Raw genomic sequence first — 18,506 nt, forward strand, 5'->3', positions numbered from 1 at the left:
CCCGGACACCAGAGCAGTGGGGGAACCACACCCCATGGCCACTGGTGGCTCCCGCCCGGAATCCCAGCTTCCCAAGAGGCTGAGGCCCAAGGAGCAGGGTTCAAAGCCAGCCCAGGAAGGAAAGGCCATAGACTCTTCTCCGCAGCTCCATGTCACCCTCCAGCCTCCATATCTTCCTCTCCCCCAAGAGACATCATCTCACATCATCTGCCGCCTCCCCCAGTGCAGCCTTTAACCCTGGAATTCAGAAAAGCAAAGCTCACCCCTCCCTTGGGCTTGACTCTCTGGCATCATCCTGTAGGAGTTCGGGGTTCAGAAGGGCCCCAAAAACTCCTTCTGTCTGTCTCCCTGAGGGTGACACCCCCAGCCTGGGCACCAAACAAACCCAACCTCTAACACACCCTGATAGATCACCCACGATAAAGATGGGATAAATTTGAAGAAGAAGAAGAAGAAGGAGGAGGAGGAGGAGGGGGAGGGGGAGGGGAGGGGGAAGAGGAGGAGGAGGAGGAGGGGGAGAAGGAGGGGGAGGAGACCACATTTGCAATGAGGGAAAGACGTGGATGAAATGAAGCAGGAAACTGAGAAATCTCCTAAAGTTCTTTCTGCAAACTTCAACAAGAATATTCACGTTATGGGCCAGGAGCATGGCCTCCTGGTAGAGTGCTCACCTAACATGCATGAAGCCCTGGGTTCGATTCCCCAGTACCACCTACACAGAAAAAAAAAGCCAGAAGTGGTACTGTGGCTCAAGGGGTAGAGCGCTAGCCTTAAGAAAGCTCAAGGACAGCGCTCAGGCCCTGAGTTCAAGCCCAAGACTGGCAAAAAAAAAAAATAAAGGAAAAGAAAAAGGAAAGAAAACAAATGTATTCTTTACCCTGCTTTTCTCATGACAATTTTTATAAGGGTGACAGAATCTGAAGATAAAAGGTAATGTTTCATGCGTGGTACAGGTACACATTTTTTAAATTATTATTATTATTTTTCTGTAAAGAACCAAGTTTCTGTGTTGTTGGCCCGAGGAGGACTCAGTCAGGAGGGAAGAGGCAAAAGTGCGTGGCGATCGTGACCTTCCTTCTCCACTTCCCATCTGCAATGGAGAAACATCGGCCTTGACAGTGAGTCATCCATCCCACAATCCTCCATCCCCACCTTCTCGCCCCCCCCCCCGGTTGCTTTCTGAGGTTTTGTTGCAGCTGTTGGTTGTGAGGCTTGAACTCGGGGCCTGGGCGCTGTCCCTGAGCTTTTCACACAAGCCTGGTGCTCTACCACCTGAGCCACAGCTCCACTTCCGGCTTTTTGCTGCTTCCTTGGAGATCAGAGTCTCTTTGACATTCCTGCCTGGGGTTGTTGAACCTCAGGCCTCAGACCTCAGCCTCCAGGCCCGGCTGTGTCCCTTAAGTGGACAGAAGGCCACAGGGACATCTCACACCTGGCACTCACCCCTGGGCGCCCTTCTGCCCCAGTCCTGGCCCCCAGCCGCCCCAAACCTCACAGACACCCAAGTAGATCCGTCTTCAGAGCTCCAGCCCCACCCAGGGGAGCCACGGCCGCCACAGGGCAGGAAGACGGCTTCCTCCTGCTCCTGGGAATTTTCCAGCAAGTTCTAGCAAGTTCCAAAGGGTTACCACAGGGCTGCCATGAAACACACCACGCCAGTTGGTTTGGGGGTTTTGTTTTATTTTTAATTTGGAAGGAGTTTAGTAACCCCAGCAGCCCAGGAAGCTGAGATCTGGTTCAAAGCCAGCCTGGCACTAAAGTCTGTGAGACTTGGATCTCCACTGAACCACCAGAAAACCAGAAGTGGTGCTGTGGCTCAAGGGGTAGAGGACTAACTAGCCTTGAACAAAAAAACACAGGGACATCACCTGGCCCTGAGTTCAAGGCCCAAAACACACACACACACACACACACACACAAAATCAGTGGCTGAGAGTTTGGCCTGGTGGTAGAGTGCTTGTCTAGCATGCACGAAGACTCGGGTTCGATTCCTCAGTACCACACACACAGGAAAAGCTAGAAGTGGCGCTATAGGTCAAGTGGTAGAGTGCTAGCCTTGAGCAAAAGATACTCAAGGACAGAGCCCAGGCCCTGAGTTCAAATCCCAGGACTGATTTTTCTTTAATTGCCCTGCTTCTCTCACACATACACAAACTAATGAGCCATCACTACCTCCTCATAAATAGATAGCTGCCATCTCACAAATTGACTTCTGAGGGTAAATACAGGGTATATCATTCCAGGCCCACGTTTTAGCGTAATACCCTACGAAGTTTATCACCACACAGCCTTCGTCTACACTGCTGGGCTCCCTGCTGCGCCAGAATCTGAAAAAGAGAAAACGGAGGGGGACATTTGTTTTGCCTTGTTTTTATTTTTTGGTGGCGATCCTGAGGCTTGAACTCAGGCCCTGGACAATGAGCTTGTTCACTGCAGGCTGGGCGCTTTACCACTTGAGTCACAGTGCCACTTCTGGGATTCTGTGTTTTGTTTTTAAGTGGTTCATTGGAGAAAAGAGTTTCAGGGACTTTCCTGGCCAGGCTGGCTTTGAACTAAGATCCTCAGATTTCAGCCTCCCGAGTAGCCAGGATTACAGGTGTGAGCCACTGGGGCCTGACAGAATGTGTTAACAATAAGTTGTGACCTCAGTGGACCTGAGTTGCTGCTGTGATGACATGATAAAGAGATTCTGGGGACAGAGGAACCCAGCAGGATCTGAACACATTTCGGGGGAGATCTTAGAGGAAATCTCCAATCTCTAAACTCAGTTTCCTCAGGTTGAATGGAGGAAAGTTAACAGCGTGTCTCACAAGAGATTTGGTGAAGATGAAGTAAGATAACCCAAAATAACTGAAAATGGAGCTATTTCATGGAGTTTTACTATCCTGGTCATTCCAGTCATTCAGGAGGTTGAGATCTGAGGATCACGGTTCAAAGCCAGCCTGGACAAGCAAGTCCATGGGACTCTGATCTCCAGTGAACCACCAGAAAACCGGAAGTAGGGCTGTGGCCCCAAATTTTTAATTTTTCAATAAAGGGAGGCATCTCAGGTGCCTGGCGCGTGGCTGGCCCCCTCCCCACGCGTGACCCCTCTGCGATGTCTGCACTCACGTGGCACTGAGGTTGTACGGCGTCCCATCTACCCACTGCCAGTCATTCTGACCCCGTGGGTCCCACAAGCCCAGGTAATAAGAGAACTCTTTATCCAGATGCTTGGTGATGAAATCCTAGATCCATTAAAAATGAAAATAAAAGAGGTCCTAGCATTAGAAGACTCAGCTTCAACAGAATTCCTTTCGTTATAATCACATAAAAAGTTAGAGGACTAGACAATGGGAGAAAGAAGTACCTGTTCCTTCTTGCTGTTGACCACCATCAGATAAGCCTGCTTACTGGAACACATCTCCCTGCTCTTATTCCAGGAATTCCAGCCATCAGACACCAGATAGCAGTGGGAATCAAATGAGTGCCAATTCTTGGGGCAACACCACCAGGCTTTTCCTTTATGGGGGGGGGGGGAAGGTTCTGTGATTCCAGTGTAAGAAAATCCGTTTGGAAGAGTAAAAGCAGGGCACCCTGGCTCCCGCCTGGCATCCCAGCTACTCAGGAGGCTGAGATCTGAGGATCACAGTTCAAAGCCAGCCAGGGCAGGAAAATCCATGAGACTCTGATCTCCCAGGAACCAGCAATTAAACCAGCAGTGGAGCTATGGCTCAAAGTGGTAGAGCAACAGAGCTCAGGGACAGCGCCCAGGGCCCAGAGTTCAAGCCCCACCACCACCAAAAATAATAATAAAGAAGAAGCCTGAGCAAGGTGCATCACAGAAAACAGCTGAGACCAGATAGCCATGTCTAGTGTGACCAGAAAGGCTGAAGACATGACACCCAAAGCAGCAATCACGCCCTGCACAGAGAAATGAAAGGAAGCCACCTGGCACAATTATGCGTAATTGCACACGTGGAGATCAGAACGGTCACGAGACCCCACGTCTCAGAATCTTCCTGAGAGTCTAATTGGAAAGGTTGACGCAGCGCAGTCAATGGATTCTAATGGAGATGCGGCCTGCGCTCTTTACGTAGCGCAGTCAATGGATTCTAATGGAGATGCGGCCTGCGCTCTTTACGTAGCGCAGTCAATGGATTCTAATGGAGATGCGGCCTGCGCTCTTTACGTAGCGCAGTCAATGGATTCTAACCCAGACTCCGGCCTGCGCTCTTTATGTAGCGCAGTCAATGGATTCTAACCCAGACGCGGCCAGCGCTCTTTACGTAGCGCAGTCAATGGATTCTAACCCAGACGCGGCCTGCGCTCTTTACGTAGCGCAGTCAATGGATTCTAACGGAGACGCCGGCCTGCGCTCTTTGCGTAGCGTACTCAATGGATTCTAACGGAGACACCGGCCTGCACTCTTTGCGTAGCGTACTCAATGGATTCTAACGGAGACGCGCTCTGCGCTCTTGACATAGCGTACTCAATGGATTCTAACGGAGACGCGGCCTGCGGTCTTTACGTAGCGCAGTCAATGGGTTCTAACGGAGACGCCGGCCTGCGCTCTTGGCGTAGCGTACTCAATGGATCCTAACGGAGGCGCGGCCTGCGCTCTTGGCGTAGCGCGCTGCGGGGCCGCCTCCGGGCCTCGTTCAAGGCTTACCTTCCACGGGTGAAGCTTTCGTGCACTCCAGCTGTGCGTGGGGCAGGAATGCCGCAGCACGTCCTTCTTTAGGCAGCTGGGAATATTTCTGAAAAAAAACTAAAAAAAAAAAAAAAAATCAAAGCCCCGCTCCGGTTGCTGCTGGTGGCCTGGTAATCTGCATTTTCCATGGCCACGGGTTCTCCCGCGATCTGAGCCGTGGGAGGGGGCCATGGATGTCCCCAGGGCCGCGAGCGTGGCCTGGCATGCGCCAAGACCCGGGTTCGAGTCCTCAGCACCCACACAGCGCAAGCCAGAGGTGGCACGGTGGCTCGAGGGGACAGCGCCCAGGCCCCGGGGCAATACAAGGTCATTTCCAGTTTCCAGAGAAAACCCTCGCTGCATGTCAGGTCTCTGAAACAACAGCTTTTCTTTGGAGAAGGCCCGACATGGCTGATCGGTTTGATGGATCCTACTTACGGATAAATAAAACGAGGAATAAGACTGCCAAGAGCAGGGAAAATGTCACCAGCGAGGCCCACAGCCACGTGGGGAGACGGGGGTCGCTTGTTTGGGTGGTGGCTTTGGCTTTGGGAGCTACAGGAAAAGAAAAAAAAAGAAGGAAAAAAATAAAAACATGGTTGTTCATGAGAAATAAGTCCTGCCCTTATCTCCTGTTCCTCTTCCCCGGTGCCTTTGTCATCCGTGATTACCAAGTTTCCAGTGAAATTTAAAATAAACAGGAAGAAAGAAAGAAAGAAAGAAGGGTGCTTATTTAGACACTTCATAAAATGCATAAAGATCCAACTTCCTACCCAAGAAGAGAAGTCATGTTACCATTTTTATTTGCCTTTAGCTCAGGCCTGACATCCAGCGACTCAGGAGACTGAGATTGGAGGATTGTGGTTCAAAGCCAGCCTGGGTAGAAAATCCATGATTGTTTTTTTTAATGTGTGTACTGGTCTGGGGGGTTGAATACAGCCCTGGGTCCTGTCTCCGAGCTTTTTTATTTTTTTTCTTCCTTAAGGCTAGCACTCTACCACTTGAGCCACCGCTTCATTTCTGACTTTTTTTTTTGGTAGATAACTGGAGATGAGGTTTTCCTGCCTGGAATGGCTTCCGATGCGATCCTCAGATTAGCCTCCTGAGTCGCTGGGATGACAGACCTGAGCTACTGGCCCTTTCCCCATGAGACTTATCTCCAATTACTACCAAAAAAAAAAGAGCCAGAAGTGGAGCTGTGGCTCAAGTGGTCGAGCACCAATCTTGAACTAAAACAAAACAAAAGCCAATCAACAGTGCAAGACTGAGTTCAAGTCCCAGTACAAGCACACACACACACACACACGTACTGAATAAGCCAGGCACTATAGTTCCCGCCTGTCATTCCAGCTACTTAAGAGGCTGAGATCTGAGAATCATGGTTCGAAGCCAGCCCAGATAGGAAAGTCTATGAGACTCTTTTCTCCGGTGAACCAGCAAAAAGCTAAAAGGGAAGTTGCAACATCAGCCTAGAGCAAAAAGGTAAAGGACACCACCCAAGTACTAAGTTTAAGCCCTAGTACTGATACCCACAATAAAATACAATAAAAAGGCAGTAGCATAATTCTTTTTCTATACATCTCTACAGCTTCTTAATGGCCGGTCTAGAATCCTGCTGTTTCGGGCCAATGGCTCCCCCTGTTACCCCAGCTAGTCAGGAAGCTGACATCTGAGGATTCAAATTCAAAGCCAGCCCCAGACAGGAAAGACCGTGCAAGCCTTATCATCAAGGAACCATCCAAAAGCCAGCAGAAGTGGACGTGTGGCTCAAGGGGTAGAGCGCCAGATGTGGGTGAAAAAGCTCAGGGACAGCGCCCAGGCCCTGAGTTCAAGTTCCAGTCTTGGCATCAAATATAATTCACCCTTGATCTGCTCAAATGAACGCCACCCACCTCCAAATGCTTTCTATTATCCTTTTTTCTTTTTAATCTTTCTTTTTTTACCTTGTGGTGGATCTGCTTTGGAGTCCGAGTCGTTTGTGAACCTCACTTCTGCATACGTGACCTCCGAAGCCATGTCGACACCCAATGTGACTTCTTCACGTTGGTCGTATTGTCCCCAGGCGGGGACAGACACAAAGCTGCCAGGCTAGGTGGCCTGAGAAGGACACGTGGTGATAGGAGAGACAGTGTAACCAGCCCGGGATGCAGGCCCAGCCCGGCACAGGGAGAGCTTTGCAGAACAACCATGGTCACCTGGGAAGTTATGCAAATGGAGCGGGAACCAGGGAGGGAAGAGGTAGGAAAGAGGAAGCTGGTTCATTATGGGAGAGCCCCATTCTGAGAACGGGGTGCACTGAGCCCCTCCACAACCCACCATACTCCTGTGGTCTGCAGGAAACCTCTTCAACCCAATCAGCTGCATCCTATTCGGTTGGTGGTTAGGAAACTTCTGGAAACTTCTAGAAAGATCTTTGAGTCCAAAATGCACGTATTTGGGTGCTGGGAAAGTCAAAGATGTGTGTGTGTGTGTGTGTGTGTGTGTGTGTGTGTGTGTGTATTTGGGGGGAGACAGAGCTTGAACTCAGGGCTTGAGCACTGTCTCTGAGCTTCTTTTGTTCAAGTCTGGTGCTCTACCACTTGAGCCACGGCTCCACTTCCAGCTTTCTGCAGTTAAGAGGAGAGAAGAGTCTCCCGGACTTTCCTGCCTGGACTGGCTTTGAACTGCCGTCCTCAGATCTCAGCCTCCTGAGCGGAGGGGTTGAAAGGTGCGAGTTAGTGTCTGGGTCAGTGTGAATCTTCCTTCTCCTCCAGCTGCTCTTGTCCCTTCCCCGAGATTCACAGTGAACTCCATCATGAATCTCTGTTGCGTTACTCCTCAGGTCCAGAACTCCTGGAAGGAGGAGGAGGAGGAGAAAGAGGAGGAGGAGGGGGAAAAGGAGGAGGAGGAGGAGAGGAGGAGGAGGAGGAGGAGGAGGAGGAGGAGGAGGAGGAGGAGGAGGAGGAGGAGGAGGAGGAGAGGAGGAGGAGGAGGAAAGGAGGAGGAGGAGGAGGAAAAGGAAGAGGAGGGGAAGTAGAGGAGGAGGAGGACAAGGAGGAGGAGGAGGAGGGGAAGTAGAGGAGGAGGAGGAGGAGGAGGAGGAGGGGAAGTAGAGGAGGAGGAGGAGGAGGAGGAGGGGAAGTAGAGGAGGAGGAGGGGAAGTAGAGGAGGAGGAGGAGGAGGAGGGGAAGTAGAGGAGGAGGAGGAGGAGGAGGGGAAGTAGAGGAGGAGGAGGAGGAGGAGGAGGAAGTAGAGGAGGGGGCCATCTTCTTTTCTTCCCGTGTGTGTGTTGGTCTCTGAGCTCCTCCACTCAAGGCCTCAAGGCTGGCGCTCTACCACTTGAACCACAGCTCCCCTTCGTTTCCTGGGATTCACTGGCGATGAGTCTCCCACACTTTCTTGCCCAGGCTGGTCTCAACCTGCGGTCCTCAGGTCTCAGCCTCGTGAGCAGCTGGGGTAACAGGCGTGAACACCGATGCCCGGCACCCCTAATTCCGGACTCCCCAGAGTAAAAAAGGCGTCTTCGTGGCCCATGGCCGACGCTGGCAGCAGAGCACTGAGTGTCCAGCGAGACGGTTCCTCGTGGGAGTCCACGGAGGACGGGGGCCTCGGGGCCTTCCACCCCGGCGCCCTCTGCTCTCCGCACACGCACGCGAGGCTGGCTGGACCGGGTGTCGTGGCGGCGCAGCTTTTGCAGGCCATGGCGTGCCTTCCTGCTCTTCACGGCAGAGCACTGTTCCACGGCGCGGGGGCTCCGAGCAGAGGCTGTCCACGGAACCTCCGAGGGCCGCTGTGTGCAGATGGGGCGCCAGGCCTCACGCCTGGCCTCCCAGCTGCCGGGGGGCTGAGATGTGAGGACTGAGGATCCAAGCCACCCCGGGTGGGAAGGCCTGCAGACCGCCCTCCAGCAAACCACCAAGAGGCCACAAGGCAGCGTGGCTCAAGTGGTGGAGCGCCAGCCTTGAGCACAAGAGCTCAGGGACCGTGCCCGGCCCCGAGTTCAAGCCCAAGACCAGGATGAAAAGGAAAGGAAAGAGGCCCAGCCGCAGCGCGTGTCTCATATTTAATGACCATTATTGCACAGGACAGCACACGCTTCATACGCTTTATATACATGTATCTTCAACTTCCTTTCCACCTTTCTCAGCAACTGAAATAGAGACTATCATCTTGGGTACAAAAGCACACGACACGGGGGTGGGTGGGGCCAGGTCCCCAGAACCGGACTCCCTAGTGTTTGTTCCCTGTCCCTTGTCCCATGAGTGGCATGGACTGAGAGGGCGGGGGCGGGCAGCCTCAGCCGGGCGCGTGGACCTCGATCCGCCCTTCACCCGCACCTGGCCCTCGGGGAGGCGGATGGGCAGCCAGCCAGCTTGCACCCGATGCCGCACGCAGGGGAAGCGAGTGAGGGTCGCGGGCGTGGGGCCTGCCCTCCCGGGTCACCAGGCAGCGGGGGAGTAAGCAGGGGGCAGGGCATGGAGCCCGGGTGGGAGAGGGACGAGGCGAGGCTCTTGTCCCCTGGAATTGCTGAGAAGCTTCACAGGCCACAGGGCGGGAGATGGCTGGCCAGGCCCGAGGGCTCTGCACGCGGCTGGGACCCGTGGCCTGGCCCAGATCCTCCGGGAGCCACGAGGACCTGTGGCTCCTGACCACGTGCGATCCACCATCCATCCGGTCTTCAGGTCAGCACCACTCAAAACTGGACCCAGTTGGCTGGCTGTGGTGCCTGGCTCGGGGCAGAGCTGCCAGACAGGAGGCCAGGGGAGAGGAGGCCGTCAAGGGAGGCCATCTAGGGAGGCCAACCTCCACGGCCCTCGAGGACTCCCACTTCCTCTCCCTGGAGCCCCTCTGTGACCCGCCGAGCCCTCCCTGGCAGACCCCTGGGTCTGAGGGCCCGGATCTTGTCGTCCCCCCCTCCCCCAGCTGAGGATGCTGGGGGACCCCGGTGCTACCTGGACGCAGTGCTGAAGTCTCCCCACAGGTCACTGGCGGCGGATGCTGGAGCGGGGGCTGCCGAGGTGGCGGGGGCGGGGGAGTCCAGATCTAAGAGGATGTCTGCAGGGCGGGGAAGAACAAGAGCCATCTGGGAAACGGAGGAGCGCACTGGTGTCCCAGGCTGCATATGACAGCCTCGAGTCAGAACCGGCAACCCGGGCTGCGGAACACCATGCAGCCAGAAAAAAGGACAACGGGATGGGAGCGTGGCCTAGTGGTCGAGGGCCTGCCTAGCATGCGCGAAGACCTGGGTTCAATTCCTTGGTGGGCACGGAGGTGAGGAGGGCTGGCGGCTGGGACTGCAGCTGGGCCACCAGCACCCATTTCACCAGAACCTGCTGGAGAAGTCCCAGCACGCCCGCCACCCCGCCGTGGGGTCTCTAATCTTCGGAGGACTGATGTTCTCGGTTCCGATCTGCCCACTCCCCACCCGACCACGGGGAAGCAGTCAGGCCTGGCTTGCTTCCCGCTCCTCTAACTGCCTTGATGAAGACCCAGAGCTCAGGGGTTCCCGCCCGTCACCCCAGCTACTGAGGCCTGGTGAGGATGACGGTTCAAGGTCAGTCTGGGCAGGAACGACCCACCAAATGGCGGCAGGCGGAGCTGTGGCACAGATGGAAAAGCACGAGCCACGGGTGACAACAAAGCTCAGGGACGGTGCCAAGGCCCTAAGGTCAACGCCCAGCACCACCACCAGGAAAAGAGAACAAAAAGATGATTGAAAAATGGTATTCACGGGGCTGGCGATGGCTAAGACAAAGCCCCGAGTTCAAATCCCAGCACTGTCTTAAAGCGTCTGAACGGGAGGTGGGTTCAGGCGGTAGGGAGCCTGCTGAGCAAGAAGGAGAGGCCAACTCAAACCCCTGCCCCCGCCCCACCACCCACCCGAGAGCCGCGGAGCGGAGCGGGGCGGGGCGGGGAGCCCGCCGGCCTGGCCCCGGCCGGCCACGAGCCAGCTGGCCAGCGGGGGCGGGGCAGGGGCGGCAGCGGGAGGGGGGGCAGGGGCGGGGCAGGGGCGGGGGCGGCGGCCGTACCCGCGTCGCCAGCTCCGTGCTTGGCCTTGGGCACGGGCGGGGGCGTGACGTGGTTGCTGATGGCCACCGAGGACGGCGGGGGAACGGCCCCTCGGCCCCCGGGCGGAGGAGGCAGCAGGCTGAGCCCCCCGGAGCCCGCGGGCCGGGGCTTGGGGGCGCCCCCTTTCTTGGCTGTGATGTTCTGGGGGAGAGAGAAGAAGGGGTGAGCGGCAGAGCCGACCGCGCGGGCGGGGGGCGGGGGGCGGGGGACGCGCACCCCAATGCTGAGCTTGATGGTCTGGCCCTCCTTGAACCCCAGGTCCAGCTTGGGGCGGCTGTCCACGGCCTGCGACTCTCTGGAGATCTCCGACTCCTGCTTCACCCACCTGGGGGAGAGGAGGGCGGGGGAGGGAGGGGGAGGGCGGGGGAGGGGAAATGGGGAGCCAAAGGCGGGAGGGGGCTGAGGATCCAGGTTCAAAGGCAGCCCGGGCATAAAAGACCCGAGCCTCTCATCTCCAGGGGACCCCGGGAGGGCCGGGGAGGGGGCGCCGTGGCTCGGGAGCAGAACGCCAGCCTCGAGCGGCCCGGAGGCCTGAGCGCCAGAGCAGGACCCACGGGCGCGCATGCGCACACACGCGCGGCACTGGAGCCCAGGGCGCGCATGCGCACACACGGACCAGCCTTGGAGCCCCGCGGCCCTCTCCCCACGGCGGGGCGGGCGGCCGGGGCACAGCACTCACTTGAAGTGGTCCTGCAGGGACACGTTGAAGTCGAAGGCGTCACCCCGGTCCGAGAAGCCAATGCCGATGAACGCGCTCCGCCCTGGGGAGGGGGTAGGGGGATCAGGCGCGTACGGGCACTGAGCAGGCAGGGCACTGAGCATGCGCACTGCGCGTACGCAGGGCACTGACCACGCAGGGCACTGAGCATGCGCGCTGCGCGTACACAGGACACCGCGCACGCAGAGCACTGAGCATGCGCACTGCGTGTACGCAGGGCACTGAGCACGCAAGGCACGGCGAGTACGGGCACTGCGCACGCGCGCACATCGCACACCTCCCTCCCACCCCCCCGCCCGGGCACGCCTGGCCCTGGGCGAGCTGTTGGTGCTGGGCCAGCCCCGGGTCTCGAGCTCGGGCCTGGGTCTGTCCCGGAAGACGCCAAGGTGGCGCTGTGTCCAGCCTGCAGCAGAGAGGCAGGGACGGCGCCCGGGCCCCGAGCTCAAGACCCAGGACCGGCCTGCTGGACCCCCGGCTCCTCCTGTCGGCCCTGTCCACCTGTCCCTGCTGCACCCCACCAAGAGGCCCCCCAAAACTGATCCCAGACGAGCTCGGCAAGCCCCTCAGGAGGCGGAGACCTGGGGACCGGGGCTCGGAGCCAGCCCCGGCAGGAGAGTCCACGGGTCACCGGAAAACAGAGGTGGTGCCGTGGCCCCAAGTGGATGAACACAAGCCCTGAGCTAAAAGCGCACAGGGGGGACCTGCCTGCCTGCCTGCCTGCCTCCAGCCCCCCACCACACACACACACACACACACACACACACACACAGGCGGGGACCTGCCTGCCTGCCTGCCTCCAGCCCCCCCCCCCACACACACACACAGGCGGGGACCTGCCTGCCTGCCTGCCTGCCTCCAGCCCCCCCACCACACACACACACACACACACACACACACACAGGCTCCCCAGACGCCAGAGCAAGCAGTAGGTGATGACACCTGCCGCACAGGGGGAACCTGCCTGCCTGCCTGCCTCCAGGCCCGGCCGCCTCACCTGTGCCATCCTGGATCCTGAGGACGAAGTAGCGGCTGGAATCCGCCACCGTCTCCACGGCGATGCCAGGATACTGCTCCACGGGCGCCTGCGCAAACAGCTCACCTGGCAGGTCAGAAAAATAAAAAAAAAAAAAGACAACCCTGAGCAATGTGGCAGGAAGACCTGACTGCGTCTGTGGCTCCCAGCCACAACGGAGGCAGAAGCAGGAGGATCACAAGGGCAACCCCAGGCAAACACCTCGAGAGTCTATCCAAAAAGAGAAAAAAAAAAAGAAAAAGAAAAAAGAATGAAGGCAAGGAGGGCGGGGGGTGTGGCTCAAGTGGTGGAGTACCTGCCTAGGAAGGCCCTGAGTTCAAAACCCCAGGAATAACAAAAACAAAAAAAACCAAAATATATATATATATAAAAATTAAAAACAAAAACCAAAATCCTTGAAGCATCAGAGGGCCGCCTGAACTTTACCTGAAACTTTATCTTCGAGTTTGATATAAGCAATCTTCCCTTTTGAGGTGATTCGGAGCCGGCCAGTCCAATCGGGCTGGTCTAACTTCCAGTCAGACGCCCTAGGACAGGAAATGGGAAGCCTCAGACGAATCCCTACCCACCACCAGCGGCCACGCCTGCTTCCCTGGCCTGGGTTGACTGACTTGAATGTTGCACCTACTCAACAGTGGTGTGCTTGCCAACAAGGCTCAGGGTTACAGAGCGCCAATGCAGACCAAAGGAATAGGACGGGTAGACAATTTCTGTCTAAGAAGTATCAATAATAGTATTTTTTTTAAAAGGTCAAAGTGCACATAAAATCAATAAAAAATAAAACTTCTTGGGGTTTGGTATCACCTCCAGCACCGGCGTGCACATTCACATATAGAAATTTAAAAAATGGAAAGCCAGGCATGGTAGCACATGTCTGTAATCCATGCAGTCCAGGGCATCTGGCACAGGAAAAGCCATCTCCAGGCCAGCCTGAACTACACACTGAGACCCTCACTCAAAAGAATTAAAAAACGAAATAAATTTAGGGCCGGGTGTGTAGCCTAGTGGTACAGTGCTCGCCTAGCATGCATGAAGCCCTGGGGTTGATTCCTCAGTATTACATACATAGAAAAAACTGGAAGTGGGGCTGTGGCTCAAGTGGAAGAGCTCTAGCCTTGAAAAAACCCAAGGGCAGTGCTCAGGCCCTGAGTTCAAGCCCCAGGACTGGCAAAAAAAAAAAAAAAAGGATACAAAATTTAATTTAAAATAAAAGTTAGGGCTCAGAGGACAGCTCAAGTGAAAAGTCACTTGCCTGACAAACGGCAAGGTTCTGAGTTCAAACCTAGCACTGATCAATTGCAGGTAACAACAGAGCCCACCCAGTAAGTGAACATCCGGGTACCCAAAGCCGTCCTGTGTAACTACATGCGTCACTACGCACGCTGGGCCCCATCCTGTCCAGTGCTTCCGCGGGGACAGGGCTATTCCCAACTAGGAGACTTGCAGCTTCAGACAGAGGGCAGATCGCAAGAAGGAAACACAATACACAGCGTAATCAGCATCTGAGAGAGACGTAAACTAAAGGAGAGGGGGAAGGAGGGGTGCACATGGAAGGTTCTGAGGCCAGAGAGAAGGGAAGAAGCTGGAAAGTTCAAGGAGGTGTTCAGGGAAATGGGGACACAGTGGAGGGCTGGCTCTAGTGCCCTAGGTTCGATTCCTCAGTGCCACATACACAGAAAAATCCGGAAGTGGCATGTGGCTCAGGTGGCAGAGCTCTAACCTGGAGCAAAAGTGGCCAAGGACAGTGCCCAGGCCCTGAGCTCAAGCCTCAGGACCGCCAAAAAAAACAACAAAAGAGCAAGCACAGGTCGGGCATGTGGACAGCCACATGCAGGGGGGCTGGAGGGGAATGCCAGGGTACAGCAAGGGGCCAATGCGCTCAGAGCGGGGTTAGAGACCAGGAGAGGTGGACAAAGTACCCGGGTGACCAGCCTTCACGCGGGGACTCGAGGGCATCCACGGAACTCCAGCACTCACTCAACAAAACAAGCCCCCGCCCTGGATCTGGGCCCACGCCTGCCAGCTCCTTCCCAGGCTAAAAGGATTACTGGCTGTGTGGAAAAAAGAACAGGGAACAAGGGGGGAGGGGGGGACTCAGCCAGGATGGCTGCTGACGACTACGTGAGTCATGGGGGTGGGGGATAAAAGACACATACACAGATTCAGATACAGACAGACTGGATGGTGGATGTGGATGTATATGCGTGTGTGTGTGTGCTGGTTGTTGGCTGGGTGGGTGGATAGATGGAGGGATGGGATGGATAGATGGATGGATAGATGTGTGGGTGGATGGATGGGATGGATGGATGGATGGATGGATGGAGGGTGGATGGATGGATGGGTGGATGGATGGGATGGATGGATGGGTGGATGGATGGGATGGATGGATGGGTGGATGGGTGGATGGGATGGATGGATGGGTGGATGGATGGGTGGGTGGGTGGATGGATGGATGGATGGGTGGGTGGGTGGATGGATGGATGGGTGGGTGGGTGGATGGATGGGTGGATGAGATGGATGGATGGATGGATGGATGGATGGGTGGATGAGATGGATGGATGGATGGATGGATGGATGGATGGATGGGTGGATGGGTGGATGGGTGGGTGGGTGGATGGATGGATGGATGGATGGGTGGATGGGTGGATGGATGAGTAGATGGACCAGATGGATGGGGGAATGGATGGATGGGTAGGTGGATGAACAGAAGGACAGATGGGTAGGGGAATTCATGGATGAGTGGATGGGTGAATCTTTTGTGTGTGTGCCAGTGAGCTTGAACTCATGTCCCAGGACCTCACCCCCCCCCCAAAAAAAAAAAGAAGAAATAAAAAGAGACACTACCCACTACCAAGTGCAATATTAATTAGCTAAGGGAAGAAAAGTAGGAACATTTTTTTTTAATGCCTTATGGGTTGGGAAATCATTTTCTACTCATTTCCAAAGTTTACGTGACCCTAAATGTCCCCTGTCCCCTGTGGAGTTCAAAGGTCTACTGAGTGACAGTGTGCAGGCAGCCGTCTGGGTGAGTCAGGCGAGTCTGGGTGAGTCAAGCGTCTGTGGCCTTTGGTGTCATGACTGACTCCGCGGAAGGCCTGCGTGTCCTCCAAGGACAGCCCAGAGAACACAACGCACTCAGCAGGCACAGCCGTTCTGGGGGGAAGGAAGGATGTGCAGACAAAAGGAACAGTGGGGGTCGGGGGCAGAGCACTTGGTCTGGCACATGCACGCTGGCTTCCCTCTCCAGCAGGGAAGGTGGGAGGGAGGGGTCAAAAATCCTTTCCATGTCTACAAAGTGAACATTTGTCAAGCATTTACTAAGTAGTTGGAGTGGCAATGATCACTAAGCATGTACAAAGTAACATTTATCTAGGATCTAAGTATGTATTATGTTCTAGGCCTGGGCTCCTTTTTGTTTTGGTTTTTTTTTTTTTTTTTTTTGGTCAATCCTAGAACTTAAACTCAGGGCCTGGGGGTTCAAGGCTGGCGCTCTACCACTTTGGACCATGGTTCCACTTCTGGTTTTCTGGTGACTCATGGAAGATTAAGAGTTTCCTGGAAGATAAAGAGTTGGCTTGGGAACACGATCCTTCGATCTCAGCCACCTGAGTAGCTAAGATTACAGGCCTGAGCCACCAGTGTCTCTTCCCACACAATCTTATCTCCAATTAGCTACCAAAAAAAAAAAAAAACCAACCAGAAGTGGAGCTACAGCTCAAGTGGTAGAGAGCTAGCCTTGAGCACAGAAGCTCAGAGATAGCTTCTAAGCTCAGAGTTCAAGGCCCAAGGCTATAATATAATATAATATAATATATATATGTATGTATGTATGTATATATGGTACTCAGGAAAGAAAATATGATGAAAGCAAACACCACAAGGGCTGGGAATGTGGGCTAGTGGTAGAGTGCTTGCCTAGCATGCACAAAGTGCTGAGTTCGATTCCTCACCACCAATACACAGAAAAACTCAGCCAGAAGTAGTGCTGTCACTCGAGTGGTAGAGCCCTAGCTTTGAGCCAAAGAAATCTCAGGCCAATGCCCAGGCCCAGAGGTGACTGTCAAAAAAAAAAACAACACATAAATAAACATCACAGATAAACATTGGAAAACATGACTATAATCTTTGCCCTCTAGCAAAAGAAATATACAAAAAAAAAAACCAAAAACTGAACATGGATGAGACTGACAACAGTGTGTAAGAGATTAAATCAGAAACCGGACACAGGTGGCTCACACCTGTAATCCTAGCAACTCAAAGAGATTGAGATCTAAGAATCAAGGTTCAAAGCCAGCCCTAGCAGAAAAATAACATGAGATGCTTATCTCCCAAGAACTACCAGAAAATGATGGTAGAGCATTCGCTTTGAGCAAAAGAGCTCAGGGACAGCACCCAGGCCCCCAGTTCAAGCCCCCTGACTGATTAAGAGAGACTGCCACTGGGAATGTGGTTTTGATAGCATGCACGAAGCCCTGGGTTTGATTCCTGGGTACCACATACACAGAAAATGCCTAAAATGGAGCTGTGACTCAACTGGTAGAGCGCTAGCCTTGAGCAAAGGAAGCTCAGGGACAGAGTCCAAACCCTGAGTTCAAAGCCCAGGACTGGCAAAAAAAGAAGGAAAAAAAAAAAGAGAGAGAAAAGGAGAGATTAAGTTGGATCAAACAATTGCCAACCACACAAGAAATACAAGTGTGCATGAGGTACTGAGAATGTGTGTGGTGTGTGTGCTCGTGCATGACTGTGCAACCGTGTAGGGTATATTTGCATGTGTGAGAATGTATGAAGTGTGTGTGGATTATGAACTGCATATATGTATGCAGTGTGTGTATGAAGCATGTGTATTATGAACTGTATGCAGTGTATGTATGAAGCATGTGTATTATGAACTGTATGTATACAGTGTGTGTATGAAGCATGTGTATTATGAACTGTATGCAGTGTATGTATGAAGCATGTGTATTATGAACTGTATGCAGTGTATGTATGAAGCATGTGTATTATGAACTGTATGTAGTGTATGTATGAAGCATGTGTATTATGAACTGTATGCAGTGTATGTATGAAGCATGTGTATTATGAACTATATGTAGTGTATGTATGGAGCATGTGTATTATGAACTGTATGCACGTGTGTAGTGTATATTATGAACTGCATGTATGTAGTTTATGTGTGTAGCGTGTATTATGAACTATGTGTATGTAGTGTGTATGAAGTGTGTATTATGAACTGTATTATGCAGTGTATTATGAAGCGTCTGTGCATTACGAAGTGTATGTGTGTAGAGTATTATCAAGTGTGGATTATGAACTGTATTATGCAGTGTATTATGAAGCGTGTGTGCATTATGAAGTGTGGATTATGAACTGTATGTACGTGTGTATGTGGGGTTGTGAATGTCTGTGTGTGCACTGCATGAGCGTGTACAGGCATGCACGAACGTGGAGAGCTGTGCCTGCGAGTGTGTTCTATGTCTGTGTGTGTGTGTGCACACGTGTCCCGTGCATGGACGTGAGTGGTTGTGAGTGCACTGCGTGAGTGTGTTTGACACCGCGTGGAGGTGTGCACGCCGGTGTGTGGACGGGTGTGTGTATGAATGGGGCGGTTGTGTGTGCGCGTGTGCGTGGACGTGTGCGCGTGGGGACAGCTGGGGAGACGCGCGTGTGTGGACGTGGGGGTCGTGCGGGGTGGGCGCGGACCCCTGCGTGCGCGCGTGCGCGCGTGCGTGCGCGTGCTCGAGGCCCGCGCGGGCCCGCGGGGCTCAGGGGCGCCGGCAGGCGGGCGGGCGGGCGGGCGGGCCGGGGCCGGGCCGGGCCGGGCGGGCGGGGCGGCCGGGCGGTACCTGTAGCCGCGGTTGGAGGCCCGCGGCGGGATCCGGTAGACGCTGACGTCCGGCTTCACGCACAGCACCGACTCGTACTCGGACTCGGTGGCCATGGCGCTCCGCTCGTCTGCGCCGCCGGAGGAACTGGGGGCGGGAGGGGGCGTGGCGGAGCGGGGCGTGCGTCGGTGACGTCACGCGCGGCGGGTGGGC

The 18,506-nt window shown here is 54.6% G+C and overlaps 2 protein-coding genes across 2 annotated transcripts; both read right to left on the minus strand.

The window, feature by feature from the left end:
• Window positions 1–1,912: 1,912 nt before the first annotated feature.
• LOC150042035 (C-type lectin domain family 4 member A-like) lies at window positions 1,913–6,751 on the minus strand. Its single transcript, XM_090325346.1, has 6 exons — window positions 6,616–6,751; window positions 5,111–5,227; window positions 4,652–4,750; window positions 3,350–3,501; window positions 3,112–3,227; window positions 1,913–2,327 (listed from the first exon to the last, which is right to left on the minus strand). The coding sequence occupies exons 1-6, from the start codon at window positions 6,686–6,688 to the stop codon at window positions 2,177–2,179; spliced, it is 708 nt and encodes a 235-aa protein (XP_090181472.1). The 5' UTR covers window positions 6,689–6,751; the 3' UTR covers window positions 1,913–2,176.
• A 1,948-nt stretch (window positions 6,752–8,699) lies between these two features.
• Necap1 (NECAP endocytosis associated 1) lies at window positions 8,700–18,455 on the minus strand. The gene is made up of 8 exons (XM_090325151.1): window positions 18,315–18,455; window positions 12,898–12,998; window positions 12,433–12,537; window positions 11,400–11,481; window positions 10,937–11,045; window positions 10,681–10,861; window positions 9,604–9,706; window positions 8,700–9,393 (listed from the first exon to the last, which is right to left on the minus strand). Exons 1-8 carry the CDS (start codon window positions 18,407–18,409, stop codon window positions 9,345–9,347), a joined length of 825 nt encoding a protein of 274 aa, XP_090181277.1. The 5' UTR covers window positions 18,410–18,455; the 3' UTR covers window positions 8,700–9,344.
• Window positions 18,456–18,506: the final 51 nt, after the last annotated feature.

Source organism: Megascapheus bottae, chromosome 37 (genome assembly GCF_031878675.1).
Source record: "Megascapheus bottae isolate mThoBot1 chromosome 37, mThoBot2.hap1, whole genome shotgun sequence".
NCBI classification, from domain to species: Eukaryota; Metazoa; Chordata; class Mammalia; order Rodentia; family Geomyidae; genus Megascapheus; species Megascapheus bottae.